Here is a 22,739-nt window from a genome sequence, read left to right as displayed (position 1 = left end):
CAAATGAAGGAAACTGGATGTGGATCTCGGAACAAGCTTTTCAGGAGGCAGTTCAAACTTTTAGTTCTTTATTCTTTTCTTCTTGTATTCTCAACAAAAAAAAATGGTGAAGATATTAGATTGTAAATTATTTAGAAACTAATGGGTGTATACATGTGAGGTTTGAAGGGAGATTAAAGTAATTATAGATCCTAAAGGTGAGGTTTTGTATATAGATATTCATATTTTGGACCATATCTCAATTTTCATTTGGAATAGTTTCTTTTATTGGGTTAGAGTTAGACCAAATTTGCTATTTAGACTTAAAATTTGGATCCAAAACCCAAAGTTTTTTTTTTTGTTGAAAAACTTTGGATCCAAAACCCAAAGTTTGTTATAATAAATTTGGATCTCATAATGCATATACCAGACACAAATTTTAGTAGTTGGTGATGGTGGCTATTTACATCATGGAATTGGGTGGCTTGAGCTAGAGTCTGCAGGTTACAGTATGGGGTCTATATTTCTTTGGTATAGGTTAAATATAAATATATCTAAAAAATTTGTAATTTGTAATATAAATATGCTGGCTCAAAACTCCTTTAAACCATTAATTTATTTAAGAAATATGTGACATACCCAACATAATTGAGAGCTTGTCCATTGATCCTATTGTCCATTTTGTCTTATATCTATTTTTTTTGTTATCAATTTTGTCTTCTTTTTATATTTTTATTTAAAACTGTCAATAACTTAATTTATGTAAGTTATTTTTAATCCCAATTGCATCTGCGTGTCAGAGTTTCCTTCTAGAATACAGAGATCAAAAAGTATAATTCCAGAGACCACCCATTTTTGCTGACATGAAAAGAGGTGAAATTTGTCATTCAAACTCAATCACCAATTAGGGTAGTTAATTGGGATTACATATGCTATGGAAAATGAATGGATTAATGCTATTTGGCCCTCATTTGGGACTAATATGTCAAAATTAAGGGTTAATTCCATTTTGGCCCCCTAAAGATGACCAACTCACCAAAATGGCCCCCTAAAGATGACCAACTTCCATTTTAGCCCCCTTTTATATATTTCTGTCAATGAACTGTTAGTCAACTTTAACATCATGTTTGTTTTTCCTTTTTTGCCCTTCTATTCAAAACTCTTTCTCTTTCTGTCCTTTGCCATCTTTTTCTTGCCGGCCGTCGGTGGTCGGTGGTCGGAGGTCGATCGGTCGTCGGTGGCCGGAGATCGGCCGGTTACCGGCGACCATCATTTGATTTTATTGTTTATTTTTTTATTCTCTTTTCTCCCCTCCTCCACCACCACCGCTTCCTACGGCCGGCGAGCATCTTCTTTCCTCAATTTCTTCTTCCCTCTTTTCTCTTTCTATTTTTCTCTCTAACAACTCTTCTCTCTCTTTTCTGCAAGAAAAAAACTCTTCTCTCTCTTTAATAATTCTTCTCTGTCTCTATTGTTTTAGGAAGAAGAAAAGATGAGCTCATTTTCTCTCTCTAATAACTCTTGTCTCTATCTCTCTCGTGTAAAGGTCGTAGTTTTAGAACCTCACCTCATTACTTGATACGGATGTAAAGTACATTCACCGGTTCACCCCATTGGTTCAGTAGTCTTGTACCTTCTCTTGTTTGCACTAGTTCTTTCTCACTCTAAAGAAATATCTTTCTCTTTCTAGAAATATTTTTTTTTGCTAGCACCTACTGAAAAAATGTGCAAGTAGTGACTAATGAGGTGACATTATCTGTTCTTGTTGGTTCATACATACGAACTTACTGCTTTGTCTGTCAAATTTAACCTCATTGATGGATCTTGATTAATTACTTTCTTTTTCTAACTCTAAACTTTTTTTCATTTGATTCATAATCAGGATCAGTTGGATAACTCAGATTGAAATTAGCTTTTTTTGTTTGATTACTTTCCCTCTCTTTCTCTCTCTAGAAATACAAGAATCACATAAAAAGAACTGAAGATCAAATCTCAAAGGGAGAAAGGAGAATCGATGTTTGATTACTTTCCTTCTCTTTCGTCGTGATTCTACTAAAAAGTACCAACTATATCAGCAACGATTCATGAAATCGTCATGACCATCTAAATTTTAGGGTTATCATCATCAACGATTCACATCTTGGTGAAGATATAAGAGAAGGATTAAACATAAAAAAAAAAACTCGATGTGATACAAAAGGTAATCTCATTGTGATTTTATCATCTATGCCTCTCAACGACAAACCTCATGACCTTCAAAACAAACGAAAAAAGTAAACAAAAAACCTTATGATAATGGGACACGAGAAAGAGTTAGAGTGAGAAAAATATGGTGATGGTAGTCATCGACAACTGGTGGTGGTTATAGCGGTGGAATAGGAGGAAGGAGAAGATAATTTATTTTTTTCTGTTTATGGTCGCCGGCAAGTGGCCGGCCGACCATCCGCCGGTGAAAATTTTCCGACAAAGAAAGTGATCATAGACAAAGAGGTTACTAATTTTGAATAGAAGGGCAAAAAAGGAAAAACAAACATGATGTTAAAGTTGACTAACTGTTGACTGACGAAAATATATAAAAGGGGGCTAAAACGGAAGCTGGTCATCTTTAGGGGGCCATTTTGGCGAGTTGGTCATCTTTAGGGGGCCAAAATAGAATTAACCCCAAAATTAACCCTACATTTTTATCCGGTGATAACTTATTTTCTATCGGTTGTAATTGATTATTGGTACTTATACCCTTTTCTTTTGTTCAAGGTACTTATACCTTTACCAATATGATCACTTCACTTCTATATTCTCTTGACTATTTTAAAATGAATAAATCCTATTACCCACCTTTCTATTTTCTCAATACACCTCAACTTTTTTGGAGTTCTAATATGATTCAAAAAAGTAAAAGGAAAACAGAAACAAAAAGTTAAAGTTATGCTAATTTTAAATCCAAATTAACCCCATTATGCATATCTTTTAAAGATATTGATGTTCCAAACCTTTCATTAAAACTTTATTAAAAGTTGATAGTGCTAACCCAACCTCCTCCCATGGGGGACATATTCCATCAATCATCTCAATTTGGATCCCTCCATCTTTTTTTTTTCCTTCATGGGTTAAATCGTTCATAAATTCTATAAAACAAACAAGTAATAGTATTCAGTACCATGCACACTCCACGACGTAACCATAGCCACAGTGATCTACACCGTCGCGCCCCCAAAAACTACCCTAAGAAGTGGAGTAAACTGCCGACCTGCTGTCCAAAACAGATTGGGATTATCTTAACAATGTCCACTTACGTATCGGTTTATAACTTTGATACACTATTGAGCCAAGCCTTTGTTGTATCGTCACTCATTCCAAATGTTAGCTCAAAAAGTAAGATTCTAACTCAACATTTATAAAGTAAACACATTACAACAGCCGATTGTAGTCTAGGGGATTACCCTAACACATCACTGTAAGCACCTCACATATACAGATTGCGCAAATGTTTACCGAGCGAAGGCTTTACAAGCAAAGTTAACTGACAAAGGAAAATCAGAAATCACATGCGAAGAATATCAATTATCAAACATGTCAAAATTTCTTAGATCGTAAAACAAAAATGCAGGTTTTCTTAAACTAAAAACTCATTTACGGGTTTCAGAATTTAAATGGATGTCCATATTCTGTTTCAAAGAATCTTACACCTGGTAACTGCATATAATTGTTATATAAATTTCCTCAGAAAATCTGAGTCAATCGGTTGGTATTGAACTTTACAAGAAGGAGAAAGAAAAGAATATCTGGCGAGTGCTGAATGACTACTTAATGGTGCTCGAAGCCACTTCAGAGGAAAAAATAATGGCTTCCAGCAGAGACGTGAAAAATGAGATTTGATTTGAACTTTACCTTGGGTGGTTTCTGTGGATTAGAGATTGTCTTTCAACCATTTTGCAACTCCATTTGCAATAGACCTGCACGATTTATGACAAAAGGAGCGGTTAACGGAGTCAATTTCAAACTAAAACAATAAAAAAAATGTAGAAGAGAATATAACCCAAAAAAAAGCATTTTCTTAAATTTGCTTGTGTATATCTTGGTATAAAAAAACTAACTATTTTTTCAGAAGCTTAGCCCGAAGAGAACCGATTTTGGTATTAATTATTGAAAGGAAAAAATGACAACCTATAATCTTTTGATCATCGAAAACTTTAATTAGCAAAAAGCAAGGGTTTGAGCGTTTTGATGGCTTTTTGAGTGTTTGGCTAGTTTCACAATCGAAGACTGCAGGTGTTGATATGCATTGACGAAGATGCTCATCGACTCCAAAATAATAGTTTTATGTTGTAACTTTCTAAGTGAACAAATTCAAAACAATTAAAGTGCCACCACAAAATAGTATGCAATGTACAAGAATGAGCTAGATTCATAAAAATGTTATCAAAAGTCAGCAAAAGAAGCTTACCCAGCAAAACCTTTTAGTGATTCCCACAAGTCTGGTTCCGTTTCAGATTCCTCAGATTTCTCTGGTTCAGGGGACTCTTGGGTTTCTGTAATTTCAGCTGCGAAAGAAAAATGTCATGAAAATAGAGAATTTGTTATTACCTAAGTAACATTTAATGAGTGAATATCATTATTTCACACCTCAAGTTCATAACGTAGAGAGTCAAGTTAATAGTGGACGAGAGTGGGAAGGAGACTAATTTTGGACTTTCTTGTGCCTAAGGTTAGATGGCTTACATCCAATCAATGAGGGAGAATTCTCTCACCAATCCCTTCTAAAGTCTTCTATCAATATCATTTTCACATCGTTGCATCCTTTTATAAATCTAAATAACTTACTTGGTGGCTTAGGTTTGGGACGACTTCGTGGACGGCTGTTGCTGCTGTCATTAATCAAGGCAATTTCTTCGAGCAATTCACGCTCCCTTGTGCTGCAGGAGTAAACATTAGTATCAGATTGCTACAAACAGCTGAAGGAAACATATGCAGAATGCAAATGAAACTGCAAATGCTATCGTAACATTGCACCACAGACAACTGAAGGCTTAGGGTTTAGGGTACAGGACTGATTTGACAGACTCTCCCTCACTGCTGTCTTCTTCCTTCGCTTAGGGAAGTCATAAGAAATGGGACCAGTGGAGAGTCGTATGCAGAAGTGAAGAGAAAAATGGCAAAGAGGATGATTTTGGAAGTGAAAGATGCACCGATTGATATGCTCTTCGAGCCCGGATGCTGTTTATTGAGCTCAAAGTGGACGAGAGAAACCAGCTTGAAAGGAGCGAGCATTATAGGCTACTTCATACCCATCGGCCATCACAATGTGGGAGATACAACAGATGCAGAAAAAATTTCTTCCGAGTATACTAGTAAATAAGATAGCCAAGCCATGACCAAATTATTCATATTACATTATTTGATTAGTAAAATACGTGTATCAAGTACTTAAGATACATATTATATAAGGATGATAATTGACGGTCCAGTCCGTACACACAATCTAATAAAGTAATAGATGAAATTTCCTTTTTTCATCTCACCCTTAAAGTCTACTCACTTTGCCTCTTAACTACTGTTTATATTCAATATGACGAAAAGACTAATTAGACAAGATACAAGATACGCATTGCTTTCGAAAAAAACTGGCTTTTCCGAGAGACACCATAAAACAGAAGCAAGTAGCAGTTCGTAAAATATATAAATCTACAATACTTGACTTTTGTATTAGATTATCTTGCTCACCCTACAACAGAATCATCTTAACATCATAACTCTAAATGGAGAGGAACCGCGAAGCTAAAAGGAGGATTTGTGCTTAACGTAGTTGTTTAATTTCTTCCCAACTCATTGCTACAGTTCATAAGCATGGCCTAGATAATAATAATAAGCAATATCCAATCATAGATTTGGGAAATAGTTCCCTAATCAGTTTACATTTAAGATACAGTAAAAGCCATAAAGTTAAGTAGAAGGGCGATGAAATGGAAAGATTAAAGATAAAACTTTACCTGATACGATTTGGTATAGTGACTTTAATTGTGAACAAATGATCACCACGTATTGATGGTCTATTTAGCTTTGGAACACCTCTCTTTGCCAAGACAACGACATCACCTGGCTGAATGCCAGGGGGAATCTGTAGCTCAGCTGTCCCCTCAACAGTCTTAACCTGCCCAAATGCCAAATAATCAACAGTGAAGCAACAGTCATCGAGTATAGTTTTTGTGGCATTTATTATCATTTTAATAGTAGTATCTTGAACACGTGGATCTTCAGTTAAGAGAGGTTTGGTTGTTTCAACTTTAAAACCATGGAAAACATTACATGGGTAGGTTCTCTAAATTTTTCTATGGCAGTGGTTTGAATACACAGGTTCCACTTTGCAATTTCATGAACAATCTTGTAATCAAGGCAAGTATATCAAATACAAGTATAGGAGATTCCGGAGATTTTACAGCGTTTTCTTTTTCTGGATATCTTTCACCTCAGGACTGGACTACGAGCTCTTTGAATTAGAAATGAATCTACTGGAAAAGCTCATGCGCAGACGTTGCATGTTGTATCTCAGATCAAGGCAAATTCAACGAAAGTGTATACATCTTGACATCCATGATGCAACAACTTCTAACATAATGATTAAAACCAGAAAAAGTAGAGTTCTACCCTTACCTTCACAATTGTCCCCAAGATAGCATCTAAATAGCTAATAGAAACGATTGAACTAAGGTTTATGCCGTCTCTTTGGATCTCTGGAATGTCCATCACATCAAGGTATACATATAGATCTCCTGGAACCCCTCTGCTCAAAAGTGGAAATGAATTGCTTATTCATTATTAGTTTCTTTGAAGAAAGTGGAAATGATCCTCCATAGGAAGGCAAATGTGAACATGGAAGCAAATGCATGACTTCATGTCAAAATTACATTGCAAAGTGCCACTTCCCTACTTTAGCACACGTAACGACCTTTTTAATTTCACAGTAAAAGATAATACGTAATTGTTAGAGAAATAAAAATAAAACTCGGAACTTACCCTTTAGGTCCAGCATCACCCTCTCCGGCAACACGAAGGATACTGCCTTTACTGACTCCAGGTGGAACTTTAACTTTTATATCTTTCTTAATGCGAATACGTCCTTGACCAGAACACTTACGACAAACTTCAGAAATTACTTCACCATCTCCACCACAATTAGGACAGACTGAGACCTACATTAAAAGGAATTATGTATTGTTTGCCTGTTTGAAAAAGCTATGTTTATGCACTGAGATTATGCTTCAGTTGTAGCAGCCAATAACTTTCTCAAAGCACATTTATTGTAGTGTGAGCAAAAAACTATAGAAATTTTGTCTTGATGCTTCATAATTAGACTTTATAAGGGAACTACAGCTCGTTTTGCTTATTGCAAATAAATTATATATGATAGCTTGCAGAAAATTATAATGAAATCTCAGGTCTCGGGTACTTTCGCAATTTTCTAGTTCGTCCTCCATCTCACCAACTACACAAGCATTCATTAGACTACTAGTTCTGAATGAAGCTCACATACCTGAGAGAATATACCAAAAGGTGTTTGCTCACTTCGCATAACTTGCCCCCTGCCACCGCATGTTGAGCAAATTCTCATCTTGGAACCAACCTTTGCTCCAGTACCATTGCAAACGCCACATGTTTCCAAATGAGAGAGCTCAAATTCTTTTTCAGCCCCGAAGATAGCCTCAGAAAACTCCAAAGTCATATCATATCTGAAACACTTTGGACCCACAAGTCAACTCGTAACACTAGTAACACTATTTCAATATGACATATCCTGAACATAACAGCTGCGTGTATTGAGAGTGAGGGAGAGTAGTATACTTTTAGGCCTGGATGAGTTCAATTTGGTCTGTTTTTAACCAAATGCAGTACAAATCATTCAAGTTTTCGTAAGAACCACACCAACGATTTTTGTGGGTGATAGCATATTCTGGGTTTTTTTGAGTCATTTGTTTTCTGAGTTGGTATTTTTTATTTCAAAAAAATCATCAGCCAGTTCTCATTTAAAGTTTCTATACATCAAAATCGAAAGCATGGAAAAGAACAAGTCAAATGTTGGTCTACACTGGAAATGAAAGAATGGGATATTTCTATCAACTGTAAAAATTTCTGGATGTATATATATATACATGTTGATTGAGATTTTTTAAGAAACATGGAATATTATAAGTCTAGAAATTTAGCTGTCTACTTATAAGTTTTAAGTTTATGTTAGAATTTCTAGAAAGATAGTAATAACCATAGCAAAGATGTCCGTACGTGGACAGGACATAAATTAGTATGTGTATTTAATTTAAAAGAAAAACAGTAAATGTTAATATTTTAAATCTATACACATAGGCACAGACTTGTTTGTTTTTTCAGATGTCCCTTTTATTTTCTTTTCATTTTAAGATCTTTTTTCTATTTGGTGCTTCTGGTCCAGTTTGGTTGTTTCAAAAACATGAATCCAAAGTATCCAAACAAACCATAAATAATGGTTTTCATAGTTTTTGGGTTCTGGTTTCTCACTACGTCCCAAGAAGCAGAGTTCATGTGCAGGAGGCTAGTTCAAACATCCTATCAAAATTCAAAAGCTTGTAGCTTACCGTATATCTTCACCCTTAACAACAGTATTGCGCTGTCTGGTTCCAAATCCAGCTTGGTCCATCCCAGAGAAACCACCCATATTTGCACCAAAGAACGTTTCGAACAGGTCGAAAGGATTGGCCTGCTTACATGAAAACACCAAATTAACTTATACAGGAAATAGGAAAAATTAGTAGTAAAATTATTAAGCAAGAGAGCTTCATATTGTGATTCAACAATTTGTTCCACCCTGTAGTTGAACTCATTATAAATTACAAATTAAATGAACATACGCACAATTAATTGTACATACAGAAAAATAATGGACATCTCCTTTAGTATTTTTTACCGTGTTAGATATAGGTAACTGTATCCGAAACTCAGATACTTGTCAGATGCTAGTCACCACTTCTACAGATATAATGTGGTTTTGTACTAATGTCTTTTATTTACACACAAAAAAATCGTGTTAGCTCCATAAATTTAAGTTCATAACTCTAGGTTAATGTCATCAGTGTATGTATAATTTAACAATGAATGTTCAAAAGTTCAAATAAAAAAAATTGGATGTGAAAATAAATGAACATATAACTAAGATAAGGAAATATGTCTGACGTTGTGTCCCCATTTCGGCATTAGGTTGTAGTGGGCCAATGCACTGGTGCTGAATACCCACAACAGCGTCCATGCATTACATTATATATATGTATATATATATACATACATAACATTAAAAACTGCATCACTCTTCAACTGGATAAAAGATATTCAAGCCCTCAACCTTAATTTATGTAAAGCACATGGCTAAACAAGTAATTTAGGGATATTATGTGCAGAAGAATAATCAGTCTTCTCTATATAAAAGAATGTTATAAGAAAATAATGTTATATTGCTATCCTCAGGAAATGCATGGTAAAGGTGAATTAACTATGATACCGCATAAGCTCCACCTGGACCTCCCATACTGCTCTTCACTCCAGCCTCACCATACTGATCGTATAACGCCCTCTTTTTATCATCTGATAGCACCTGACAATGTAGTGCTTCAGAAATCAAATAAACATTATCACACTAAAAAATAGATCTGAGTGTAAGTAAAATAGTGGTTCTTTGTATACATGAGAGTTCGATTAATTAATTTAATTATAGTTAAAAAAGAAGTTGCAGGGAACACATAGTTTAGAAAAGGAAGTGAAGGACATGAGGTTCAGCCAGAAAAGGAGATAGAAACTTGCAAACAAGATTTATAGAGTCCATCCATTGAAAGGCAGACAAGTTTCAAAAGAGAAACGTTGCGAGTTTGGAGACTTACTTTCAGTTAAAAAGATGAAATTAGATACTGCAGACTATGTGTATTTGTTTTATTGAGGAACTCGAATATGATCAATGTGTCTCTGCGTGTCAAATTTGAGTTACAAGATAACTTTTATCTCTTAGTGGAGCCTATGGAGTCGGAACTGCTAGCCTAAGAAGTAAGAACTCACTGTTTCTACTAAACCCTTAAAATCACTCCCCTTACACTCAATGGCACTGGAGAAGAGTTCATATTTTCTCATTCTTCTAGAAAGACATTGGAAAAAGTGAACCAAAAAAGATAGTAATGTTACGATGTAGCATACCTCATATGCAGTACTGATCTCCTTAAATTTATCTGTTGCTCCAGGCTCCTTGTTGACATCAGGGTGATACTTTTGCATAAACACACACATCGACCCGCTAGGTCAGTATCAAGAAAAAAAAAAGTCTACAAGATCATAAAACAGTGTGAGAGTAAATTATTAAAAGGAACCAGAGATTTTTTTTTGAAAGTTAGAATGAATATATTAGAGAAAGAAAACTATATACAGGTGGGCGGGATACTTTGGACAATGTCTCACATCATCCGTGTATCCCACTGCATAACAACATCAAGATAAGATACATTCTTAAATTTTTCTATTCTCCTAATCTAAGCGAAGATTGTTCCTTTCACATCTTCGATATCAACTGAAGAGTTGAGGTTCTTTTCTTTAAAGATCTTATTGTTCCTATCTTTCCATATGCTCCATATAATTGCAGCCGGAACGAGTTGCCACACCTCCCTTCTGTGTTTATGTTTGAAAACAATAAGATCATGTAGGTTCAATAAATAACTTGAACCCTACTCAACCAAACCACAAATGTAGAACCATCATAATGTTCCAAATAACACCAGTATTATATCATATCTCAGAACCCAAAACTACAACTTCCTATAGCATCCTTCCCAGCATAACGACTAGTTACACTAGATACTATGAGCACAGTTCGGCCATCTTCAATAAGAATCAATGTTAGATCCCTAAAATAGCCTTCATTTGTCAAACTGTTCACGAAATTTCTGATAGCATGAGCTGCGCTGAGCAGAGTTTGGTAATCAATGCTTTAAATAAATGACCTTCAAGTTTCCATTACTTTTATTAAGTACTAATCGGCACATTGAAACTCAAGCTTGATTCAATTACTGACCACCAAGTTACCACAACAATAATCAACAAAGCGGAAAAGTAAACTGCTTACATATCCATAATGGGGGTGATACAACATGAACCCCCAAGTTACCACAACAATAATCAACAAAGCGGAAAAGTAAACTGCTTACATATCCATAATGGGGGTGATGCAACATGAACCCCCAAGTTCCCTAACAAGGACCCTTTCTCGACATTCCGATTATGGGAGTTTTTCTTTTATCATTATCTATCACTAATAACCATATCTAAATTTCATTCGAAAATTCCCATTTCTTACATTCAGCTTGAACAAATTATAATTGGATAAAAAGAACATTACTGGACAGATAAAATGTACTCCATCAAAAAGCAATCTTCAACTTTTATAGTGCCTTCTTCTAAATAGGAACATAAATGTCTAAATATTTGGAGCTAAACTATTGAGTTCTTCCCAAGTTACCAGGTTTTAGATGTCAAAATGCTTCAATATCCTTCACTGGATATTAGCTTCATAAAATTAGGTTAAGATTCACTATGTCTTCACAAACTTTACTATCAATCTAAAAAAAGAGATGTATGTAAATAAGAACACAAATACAATTGTAGAGAGAGAAAGAGAGAGTGTATTTGGAGCACCTGACGAGCCAATTTTCGGTAGGCAGCTTTGATATCTTTGATATTGGCAGACTTTGGAACACCAAGTGTTGAATAGTAATCAGCAGCTGCTCTAATTGAAGTGAAACCGAAGCGGCGTTTAGTAGAGAAGGAAGTAGAGGAGAAGATCGTATTCTTCTTTTCCTTCTTCTTTCTGTTCTGGTTGAGTTGTGTTGAATAGATAGCTAATAAGGGTTTCTGGTATCTACAAAGTGAATTTCTTCTGTGTGTGGATGAGATTGTTAGGTTTGAACGATGATCAGAACTGTAACCTAATGAAGATGAAGGGAATGAGATCGAAAGTGCCATTTAATTAATAAACAGTTCTTGATGATGATTGATTTCAGTTTTTATCTGTTGATAGAAGATGAAATGAGAAGAAGTGAAATGTTGTGAGGCATTTGGTTCGGTCTACTCTCTTTCTCTCTCTAGTTTCTCTATCTGGTTTTGAGCTTCAAAAAGAGATGATGATGAGAGTTGAAGAACTGGTGATTCGTAAAAGAAGATGATACTAGGGCTATAAAACGGGCCACGCTGGGTTGTATAAATGGTTAATTTCCATTTTGACCCCCCAAAGAATGAACAACTATACATAATGGTCACCTGAAGATGAACATCTTCCAATATGGACCTTGATGATGTGTGGTTTTATGTGGTATCAACCTATAAGTCAAAAGTAAATATAAAAAAGAAAAAACACAGTTGATCATCATTCGACAAGATATAATTAAGCCATTCACTAATGTTTGGTCTTCCAGAGGACTATATGACTATAGCCAACGAACATCATATATTTATATGTCTATAAAATTCAACGGTCAACTTCTAAAAATGAGGACAGTTTAGTCGGTCAACCTATTCGGTCACTCGTATCGGTCGGTCAGCGGTCGGTCCTTCGACATAAAATTTTGACCGTGACCGTCCGCCAATTCTTTCGGGCCGGTCGGACACTGACCGTTATGACCATCGGGTGCCCATGGACACTTTTTATCTCGGTCGAACGGGTCGGATAGCGGTCTTCCGGATCTTTTTCCCACCCCTAGGTATCAACCTATAAGTCAAATTTTAACTTAAATAAGTGAAGTTAGAAATTTATGAGTTAGCAAACTAAGTTTTTTGCTTTTCTACTTAAATAAGTAAAAGAAGTAACTTATTTTTTTTTGGAAAAAGAAGTAACTTATTTTAGTATTGTCAGACGACAACTTATTAATGAATTGCTTCTTCGTTTGGGTCGGACTTAGGTGAAAATGGAGTAAAACACTTAGACGCGCAAGTCAGTGTGGTATTTTTGCAAGTTAAGGAAATAATTCAAAGAGTTTTGAGCGAAGAAGATGATTGTTAATTCATTGTTAGGAAAAACTTGATATGCTTATATACAGGGCCGACATTGGGGTGCAAGTAGGCAAAGCCTTGCTTCGGACCCCAGGGCCAGAGGGCCTCACATTAAGCTTACAAATATAGAATCAAGGAGGCTCCTATCTCTATAGTAGAATGACCGAATATAACATGTAGGTTACTTTAGCTCAATTGGTTGTAACCATGTTAGATAGTTCAAACAACCAGGATTTGATCTCAAGCATAAGCATTTCTTTTTTGTGTACCTCCACTAACACCACCATCAGCACCACCATTTCTAAACTTCATCGCCTTATCCACCAACATTAAATTATTTTTTTTTAATTATTTTAGTTGACACCTCTACCAAATCAAATACTAAATTTTCAAATTGTACCTCCACTACCACCACTATTACTAAACCTCTACCACTGTACTTCCATTATCACCATCATTACTAAATTTCAACACCACAACCACCATCAATACTAAACCTCCGCTACACAACTGTCATCAAACCACAACCAACACGATCACCTTAAGCACAAAAAAAAATAAGGCTGAAATTTCTTACGGTTATTTTCTTAGAGAATCATTTTCTAATACTTTATTTTTTCTATTTGAAAAAAGGAAATTGAACAAGCTATTGACGCATCGAGTTCCTCAATGAACCACTTGATCGGGAGATCATCTAAGATCTCTCGAGGGTTCTCCCCGAACCGAAACTGATTTACGAGTAACACAATCAGATCATTCGATTCGGATTACGAGTTATGTACACAAGTTTCATTTTTAAACCTCACATTATGTGCAAAAAAAATGTAGAAAGTTTCGTTATAGAATTTTTTTTCCTTGTAAAACTCATGTAGGCCACATTCTTCAAACTCGCTTTTGGCCTCCAAAATCTCAGGACCGGCCCTGCTTATATAGGTTTGGATGACCGCAACATATCAAGGTTGAGAGATGGGTGATAAGGCATCGACCTTGATGATAGCCACGTGCGCATAAAACCTTCGATAACGGTTTTACACGATTGATGATTTTAGACTCTCGATTGTGCTTTTCGTGGGTGACTGGCCAATTTTTTTTATTTATATATGTAATAGTTGGTCAAAAGGAATTTATTGCGTCCGCAAGTTGAATGTTAGAACACTCTATATAATTTGCAAAAGTTTATACAGATGAATTTGTGTTAAAATTTAGTTTTAATTCAAACTAACTTAAAAAGAACTTTTCTTTTATCTTCAATTATTTTTGTGTTTGGGTTAATTCTATTTTGGTTTTTAGTTTGTGAGATTTCTTAAGTGTGCGACAATTCAATTTTTTTTAAAGTGTCCGACAATTCAATTTGCACAGTAAGACTACAATTTTCTTTTTTGTTCTTTTCTAAGTTCTATCCTTGTAACATCTTTGTAAATATTTTACTTTTTAATCCACCTCACATCTCATTCTATCATCCACCGCATCTGGACAATCAAGCCTTCCTCATCAAACTGAACTAGCGGTTTCTCAACAACCTCCAATCCATCTGGGTCCAAGTCTTCAAAGCTAAGTACTTCCCCAAATCTACTAAACCCCTCCCCCCTAAGGCTAATCATTCTTGACCCTAGAAAGCTATCAGTAAACAATTCAGCCAAATGGATAGATTAGTCTTCTGGGATATCAATAAAGGTACTAAGATTAGTATCTGGCATGATTTTTGGATCCCGAACCACCCCCCCTCCCATTAACAATCAACATAACTCTAACCTTGAATGGATCGCCCGGTTAATTACTAACAACAATTGGAATACTGAAATGCTTAACAATTGTTTTGATCACAATATTTGCAATGTTATCCTTAGTATTAATTTGCAGAATGAAGATACGTCTAAATGGACGTTCACGAAATTAGGTAAGTTTTCCTTAAAATCTATGTATAATTATTTGAGAAATGAGAATTATAACATTATGAATGATACAACAGACTGGTTCATATGGAGCATGAACACGATCCCAATGATAAAACTATTTCTATGAAAATGTTGTACCAACAGTCTACCAGTAAGGGACAAAATTGGCAGGTATATTGGTAACATTAACACCTGTACTAACTGTGATGCTATCGAAACAATAGACCATGTGATGCTACACTGTAACTATGCCAGAGCAATATGGTTTCATTTTCATGTCAGAAAAGAACAATTGACGATGGTCAAACAATGGATTCAGCAATGGAAACCACTGGATGAGGAAACCACGAATTTATAGGCAAAAATTTATGGTTCATATGGAAAGCGAGATGCTAGAATCAACAATACGCCCACCACACCACTTAAAGTTGAATCATTACTAACAAAGAAATGTAGGAAAGAACCAAGGAAACAACAATGGAGCCCTCCATCGACACAATTTCTTAAAATCAATGTAGACGCATCGTTCACGCAATTGGCAGAACCAGCTGGAATAGGGTTCATTATTCATGACGAAGAAGCAAGATTTATAATAGCTGTCGCAGATACCGTGAGAGGACAAAATTCAGAAGAACGTGAAAGCTTGGCCATCCACCACGGCATAGTATGGGCAAGTCAACTTCAAATCCAACATATTCAAATTGAAAGTGATAATCTAAATATCATTAATTACATCAATAACCAGAAGGAAGGTTTACATTGGCAATCCAAGCAGATCATAGATAAGTCGCTAGAACTCAAGATTCAGTTCACAGAGATCATATTCACTCATGCCCTCAAAGAAATCAACACTAAAGCAGATGCACTAGCTAAATGGGGTAGAATTAATTGTCAGAAAAGGGTGTGGAATGTCGAGCCTTCTTGTATTTCCGCTTCCAGTTAGTTTGACGTTGTTAGACTTTGTCGGATTGCTTTTAATATATATTTCTCATAAAAAAAAAAAGTAATTTGTCTCTCCCTTCAACAAAAAAAGAAAGAAAAGTAATATGTCTCTCTCATCCCCCTCACATTAAGGTTGCTTGGAGACAATTTTCATATAAAAATAATTTCCTCTTTTTTTCTCACCACCAGCTCTCTCTCTCTCTCCCTCCCTCCGTCCCTCTCCCTTTGTTCGAGCGAATGGGATAATCCCCTTTTTTGATTCCCCTCTTCGCGGGAAGTAAGAAGAGAGGGAGGGAGGGAAGGAAGGGGGGGGGGGGGGGGGAGGGAGAGAGAGAGTGAGAGGATAGGGAGCAAAAGAACAAATGGTGGTGGTGTTAAGAAGAGGAATATGAAGGTATTCTTTTTTTCTTGTGAAAGTCACTGCAAAAGGTTTCCACCGATGACCTTCCGCGGGGGACCATAATAGTGAAGAATAAGAAAAAGATAGGTGAAGTGGAATTAAATAAAATATTTACAAAAAATGATATAAAGATGAAATGAAAAAAAATGCCTATGAGCATACTTCCTCGATCGGGTTTGTAAAGAGAACCCTTCTATATTCTTGTGCACACAAATCACAACTTCATGCGCACAACTGAGGACTGAGCTCGGGAAAACAATATTATTGAGACATCACTTGATTCCATCATGAGTTATTTTTGGTCGAAGGAACCTACCATGACTTCAAAACGCCACCTTGTACTAAAAAAAACTTGCTTATATAAAAATAAGATCTTATTGTTGCAGACCTCTCGAGACCCTATTAGAGCTCGTCACATCGAAACATCACCAGATTTTGCCATGATCCTAGTATGTCCTCGTTATATTTTTATAATTTACATACTAACATAAGTATTTTTAATTCCAACAACAAAAAAAACATAAGTATTTTTATTTTGCACTACCAAAAATGGGGTGAAATCATGAAATAGAGATAAATCAGAAACCGAAGTCATGCATATATTAAATCAGGAGCATTCAGAGTTTACTAATTACGTTTTGAGTTACCGACGGAAGAGCGTGGTGTTTAAGTACGACTCATGCAATCCCGACTTTCCACCATGGGCCTCCGTCGATTAGTCGGGCTTCCCTCGAGGATGGCCTCATCTCTGTACTTCCAAGTTCCAAGAGTCTGAAGCACCTCTAAATACTTCATTAGAGGTTGCTCTGCAAAGGTTCTTTCTTTCGCAAATAAGCATTAGAGCCAGCCAGCTTTCCAGTAAGCCTCAAAAGACTCGGGCCAATTACATGCCGCCCAGGTATATAGCATAGGCGAAAGATATTGCGAAGAACTACAGCACTGACAATGCATTTCTACCTTTCTTCTTACTGTACAAGAAACTAAAGCAAAGAAGCACTAAACCAGATCTTCAACATACAAGAGAATCATATTGATTACTAGAGATGCACTAAACCAGAACTCCATTTTCTTGAACAGAACTCCAAGTCGTCATCTGTATTTTTTGCAGGAAAGAAACAAAACTCATTATCTATTCGTGGAGATTGGTCACCAGATTTGAAGCATTCTCGAGAACTACTAGGTTGAGTATCTTCAACACCTTGAATCAAGTTAGTCCGTGCAATTTCACATGGATTTGACAAAACACCCAACTGCAATGATAGATCACAAATAATCTGTGGTGAACTTTCAGATTTATTCCTCAAATCTGCTTGAGTAAGCATGGTTTTTAGTATTCTGAGGCTCGTGAGTTGGAACAAAATTCTGCAAGGAACCCTTCATGCTCGGGTCTGCACTCGACTGAGCGTTAGATGCAACAACATAAGTGTTGGAATGTGAGCTTCCAGGAGCTCGATATTCACACTGAGGTCTTATAGATTGATGAGGAACACCATAATACAAGGGATATGCCCGACCCAAATTTGACTATGTGCTGGAAATATCTGATTATCTAAGCCGCGGGGAAAATATCCTAAAGACAAAGGGACTTCTTGATTAACGATGGAATAGTGATCCAATGTTGAAGGGCTACAACATTCGGGGCCAAACTTAGTCGAATTCATATTTGTCGATCTTGGAACATTTGAGTGGTATGGCATGAAATGTGAAGAGGACGTTGGATTTGCTGAATGAAGAGGCTCTAAATGAGATGATCCTCCTTTTTGAGTTACAATCTCGTGAAATCTTGGAGGGAAATGAGATTGTTGTTGAGTTTTGGGGCTGAGATAACACCTTGGATTACTATTCCTTTGGCTTCTTCAAGATCTTCTTGCAGTGCAACCCAAAATTAGAGCAGCTGATTAAAAAAACAAGGAAATAAAAGACACAAATTGCAAGCGAAAGTATTTCCTTTTCAAAATATTTTTACTCCCACAAATGACAACAACCCATTTCTAGAATTTTATGGTATGGTCATACACTGAACTTAAAATGAAAATCATATTAAAACTCCCCCAAATGACAACAATCCAGTTCTAGAAGTTTATGTTATGATCAAAGAAAAATTATAACTAATCTTTTTAAGAAAAACAACTAATTGAGAAGTTGGGTAAAAAAAAAAAATCTGATTCCCCAAAACAAAATTCGTAGTATAAATCCAAACAAACTCAATATTTACATCTCTGTCTGCCTCTCTTTCATTGTTTCTCTCTACCGTATTTCTCTAGGATAATCTTCCACCCAAATGATGAGATACTTATCAAGTATGACGGCATAGGATAATCTTTCATTGATTACCCTTGTGCCTATGCTTCCTGCTTCAGCAGTGTGTGCAGATCTGGAGGTCTGAAACCAGCACAGGGAGAAGGGGGACCACATCATGCTCCATCTATTGGAGAAAATGCGACACCATCTGAATTTTTCACATCAATCTTTTATAGTGTCAATTTAGAGTAACACTACTACTACTCTATATTGACACTGTAAAAGATTGAGGTGGCAAATTCAGATCGATATGCCACTCAACTTCACTCTGACATTCGCTCTTTGTTGTTAGAAAACAACTAGGTGTCGCATTTTCTACAACAAATGGAGCATGAGATATGGTTCCCCTTCTCCCGATGCTGATTTCAGACCTCGAGATCTGCACACACACACTACACTACTGTGTCCCAAAGAAACATAATGCCAAAAGTAAAGATATATAGTTAAGTATATACAGAAATGGATAGACAAATTCATATAGAGAGACATCAACAGATGCATCCATAAATAGATTGAGATAGGTAACACCTCAGTAGGTTTAACTTAACTCTTCCACCGTAATCTTCACACATGTTTGGTGATTAATTAGTTCAATTCATTCATGAATCATTGATATATTGCATATTATATTTATGATGTATCAATGTCATTCAAATGTAATGAAGTCAAGAATCCATTCCCAAAAAAGAAAATCACTTCCACAAGAACGGCTGGATGGTCGTAGCTTTGGGAACAACGTTTTATATCTGGGGCATCCAAGATTTCTGTAGCCCCACCACCTCGGCTTCTCTCGTCCTACCACCACCTCCGACCACTACCATCTTTTTTCTCTCTCCCCCCTTTATTCTACCATGATCCTTGTATACTAAATAATTATTTATTTATTTTTACTTTGCACTATCGGAAATGGGGTCAAATCTTGAAAAGGAGAGGAATCAGAAACCCAAATTTGTGCATATATTAAACAGGAGAAGTGGGAGATCACTAATTACATTTCGAGTTGTCCAGGATAGAGCGGTGTTTAAGTAGGATTCACCCAATCCAAACTTTTCACCACGGGTCTCCGTTGATAAGTCAAGCTTCCCTCTGAATGGCCTCATCTCCCTTGATAAGTCTCTAAAACACCTCTAAATACTTCATTAGAAACTGCTCTGCAAAGGTTCGTTCTTTCACAAAAAACCATTAGACCCAGCCAGCTTTCCATTAGGCCCCCAAAGGATCCGGACCAATGAGATGCCACCCAGGTTTAAAGGTGAAAGATATTATGAATAACTACAGGGCTGCTAATGCAACCACCTCACAGTTTCTACCTTCCTTATTACTGTACAAGAAACTAAAGCAAAGGAGAACACTGAACCAGATCTTCAAGTTACAAGAGAATCATATTGATTATCAGAGATGCATAACAGCATAAGTACCAACGATATAGGTATATGAGCCACAAAATCAAGATACTAAAGTTCGCTAGATTTCTCAACAACATAAGTGAGGGGAAGCATTACCCGAAATTGAGTTAAAACGGAGCAAAATATACATGGAAAGTAGTTTAACTAGAAGCTCAGTTTATACCCTACAAAGCTTGAGTCCTAAAGCTCTTATAAATTGGAAGCATTTCCTCTTCAGTTTTCCATGGTACTGCAGTTTATATGAATCAAAGAAACAATGTTTTGGTGCAGTAAGATCCATAATATCGTCAACTACAATAACTTAACCGAGTAATCAGTGCTAGGAAGATAAGATTGTACACAAAACGAAATCCAAAATGATCTCTTATAAACATGATCTAAGCAGATCTTTAAGCCGACAACTACAAGCAATTCATAGTTCATAATCATTGCATTGATAGTTGCAATTGCATTGATAGTTGCAATTGCATTGATAGTTGCAATTGCAACTTATCACCGATGACAAGAAACAACAGTGACACAACAACATTGGAAAGAAGATTTATAGATGCATCTTCTTCGTGTCATCATAAGATTTCAAAGAATATGATATAAATGTTTCCTACTTATCAAGCTTCTTGAATTTACCGAAAAATAGGTCGGGACAAAACTTGGGCTGGGGAGAAGAGCGGGCTTCCCCTTCAGATATTCTAACAGGTTCTTTCCTTTTTCTACTTGGTGATTCCAAATTCAGAGCATTACCCTCGGAACTCCATTTTCTGGAACAGAACTCCAAGTCGTCATCAGTATTTTTTGCAGGAAAGAAACAAAACTCATTCTCTATTCGTGGGGGTCGGTCACCAGATTTGAAGCATTCTCGAGAACTACTTGGTCGAGTATCTTCAAAACCTCGAATCAAGTTAGTCCTTGCAATTTCACATGGATTTGACAAAACACCCAACTGCAATGATAAATCACAACTAATCTGAGGTGAATTTTCTGATTTATTCCTCAAATCTGCTTGACTAAGCATGGTTGAAGTACTCTGAGGCTCGTGACTTGGAAAGAAATTCTGCAAGGAACCTTTCATGCTCGGTTCTGCACTCCACTGAGTGTTAGGTGCAACAACAAAAGTATTGGAATGTGAGCTTCGAGGAGTTTGATATTCACACTGAGGTCTTATAGATTGATGAGGAACACCATAATACAAGGGATATACCCGACCCAAATTTGACGATGTGCTAGTTGCTGGAAATATCTGATTATCTAAGCCCCGAGGAAAATTTCCCAAAGACAAAGGGACTTCTTGATTAACGGTGGAATAGTGATCCAATGTTGAAGGCGTACAAGATTCGGGGCCAAACTTAGTCGAACTCACATTCGTCGATCTAGGAATATTTGAAGGGTATGACATGAAATGTGAAGAAGATGTTGGATTTACTGAATGGGGAGGCTCTAAATGAGATGATCCTCCTTTTTGAGTTGCAATCTCTGGAATTCTTGGAGGGAGATGAGATTGTTGTTGAGTTTTGGGGCTGAGATAACACCTTGGATTACTATTCCTTTGGCTTCTTGAAGATCTTCTTGCAGTGCAACCCAAAATTAGAGCAGCTGATTAAAAAACAAACAAATACAAGACACAAATTACACACAAAAGTATTTCCTTTTCAAAATATCTAATCTCAAATGATCAAATCATATCAAAACTTTCTAAATTCCCCCAAATGACAATAACCCATTTCTAGAATTTTATGTCATGGTCATAGAGTGAACTTAAAATGAAAATCATATTAAAACTCCCCCAAATGACAACAAATCAAAGAGTCATATCAAAACTTCCCAAATTCCCCCAAATGGCAACAACCCAATTCTAGAATTTTTTTGTTATGATCAAATAGTGAGCTTAAAATGAAGTAGAAGAAGTGGGTACCTTCAATACAAGGTTGTAGAAGCCCTTCTGTTTCAGTACCTTCTTCCTTTCTTATGATAGTATCAATGGCATCATTTGCCCTATCCCATAGTGTTTTAACATCCATGTATTCTGCCTAGAAGTGGGTATCCAACATTAAAAAATGAGACTTTGATTTTTTTGTAAAGATTAAGAATCATGGCACAGAAAAATGAAAAAACTATAAGATGGAGAAAACAAAAGATCACCTCAGAATTGGCTTTGGAGTACATAATTTCTTCAGCTTTTAAGACAACAACAGGGAGTTTCTCTTGCCATTCTTTATTTTTCTTAGTTGCAGAAGTATGACTCTCATTGACAACCCTAATAATCAAACACATTATAGAGGTGTCTCAATAGGGGGAAAGAAATGATTTTATTTTTAGAGAGTGAAAGGGTTACAAAAACATACCTGAAAATTTCTTGAATAAGAGAACCTCTCATGGGTTGATGTCTTTCACTATGCCAAGCTCTTTTAACACACTCATAAGGTCTTGGACCAGGTCTTGGCATCTTCTTCAGTAACAACAGCTCAAAATGAGATGAAGAGAGAGAGAGAAACTGAGTGTGGGTTTTTGAAATTGAAAACAAATCTCTCAATGGGGACCTGTTGTTGTTACCTCTTCTTCCTCAACCTGTCTCTCCCTCCCCCTTCAATCCTCAACTTTTAGTCTGACTGACATGAAAAAATAAAAGCAAATTAAAAAAGACTCAATTTCTGAGCAAGGGTCAAAAGGGTTTCTTCAATACTTGTTGAAAGGGGGAAGAGTTTGAGAGCTACTATTTATTAGAGAGAGAGAGAGAGAGAGAGATGGGGACAGTACGGATTTAGTGATGTGTGAGCCTGT

General features: G+C 36.3%; 2 protein-coding genes across 3 annotated transcripts; both read right to left on the bottom strand.

The window, feature by feature from the left end:
• Nucleotides 1-3,587: 3,587 nt before the first annotated feature.
• On the bottom strand, nucleotides 3,588-12,202 carry LOC147539879 (uncharacterized). 2 transcript variants are annotated; one of them, XM_086640884.1, is made up of 11 exons: nucleotides 11,671-12,202; nucleotides 10,183-10,251; nucleotides 9,500-9,592; nucleotides 8,583-8,704; nucleotides 7,508-7,703; nucleotides 6,991-7,166; nucleotides 6,628-6,757; nucleotides 5,967-6,127; nucleotides 4,801-4,892; nucleotides 4,424-4,520; nucleotides 3,588-3,932 (listed from the first exon to the last, which is right to left on the bottom strand). In XM_086640884.1, exons 1-11 carry the CDS (start codon nucleotides 11,995-11,997, stop codon nucleotides 3,887-3,889), a joined length of 1,509 nt encoding a protein of 502 aa, XP_086497010.1. In that variant the 5' UTR covers nucleotides 11,998-12,202; the 3' UTR covers nucleotides 3,588-3,886. The 2 variants fall into 2 exon arrangements, with proteins under 2 accessions (XP_086497010.1, XP_086497009.1); XM_086640883.1 differs by having other exon boundaries at nucleotides 4,424-4,523; nucleotides 11,671-12,201.
• An 8,109-nt stretch (nucleotides 12,203-20,311) lies between these two features.
• Nucleotides 20,312-22,739, bottom strand: LOC147539878 (uncharacterized). The gene is made up of 4 exons (XM_086641393.1): nucleotides 22,304-22,739; nucleotides 22,101-22,215; nucleotides 21,874-21,988; nucleotides 20,312-21,554 (listed from the first exon to the last, which is right to left on the bottom strand). The coding sequence occupies exons 1-4, from the start codon at nucleotides 22,402-22,404 to the stop codon at nucleotides 20,566-20,568; spliced, it is 1,320 nt and encodes a 439-aa protein (XP_086497519.1). The 5' UTR covers nucleotides 22,405-22,739; the 3' UTR covers nucleotides 20,312-20,565.

Source organism: Eschscholzia californica, unplaced genomic scaffold, assembly GCF_041429995.1.
Source record: "Eschscholzia californica isolate CP2 unplaced genomic scaffold, dmEscCali1.0.p SCAF_5, whole genome shotgun sequence".
In the NCBI taxonomy this organism is placed as follows: domain Eukaryota; kingdom Viridiplantae; phylum Streptophyta; class Magnoliopsida; order Ranunculales; family Papaveraceae; genus Eschscholzia; species Eschscholzia californica.
Note: the sequence above shows the minus strand (reverse complement) of the source record. Positions and strands in the feature narration are given on the sequence as shown.

Bases quoted from the DNA above. Each gene is read 5' to 3' on its own strand.
- LOC147539879 (XM_086640883.1), bottom strand. From the start codon at position 11,997: ATGGCACTTTCGATCTCATTCCCTTCATCTTCATTAGGTTACAGTTCT. The intron at 6,758-6,990 runs GTAAGTTCCGAG...ACTTTTGAGCAG, and splicing joins GGTGATGCTGGACCTAAAGG to AGGGGTTCCAGGAGATCTAT. The intron at 4,893-5,966 runs GTAAAGTTTTAT...TTACTCCTGCAG, and splicing joins ACTATACCAAATCGTATCAG to CACAAGGGAGCGTGAATTGC.
- LOC147539878 (XM_086641393.1), bottom strand. From the start codon at position 22,404: ATGCCAAGACCTGGTCCAAGACCTTATGAGTGTGTTAAAAGAGCTTGG. The intron at 21,989-22,100 runs GTGATCTTTTGT...ACCCACTTCTAG, and splicing joins ACTCCAAAGCCAATTCTGAG to GCAGAATACATGGATGTTAA. The intron at 21,555-21,873 runs GTACCCACTTCT...TTTTTTAATCAG, and splicing joins TCTACAACCTTGTATTGAAG to CTGCTCTAATTTTGGGTTGC.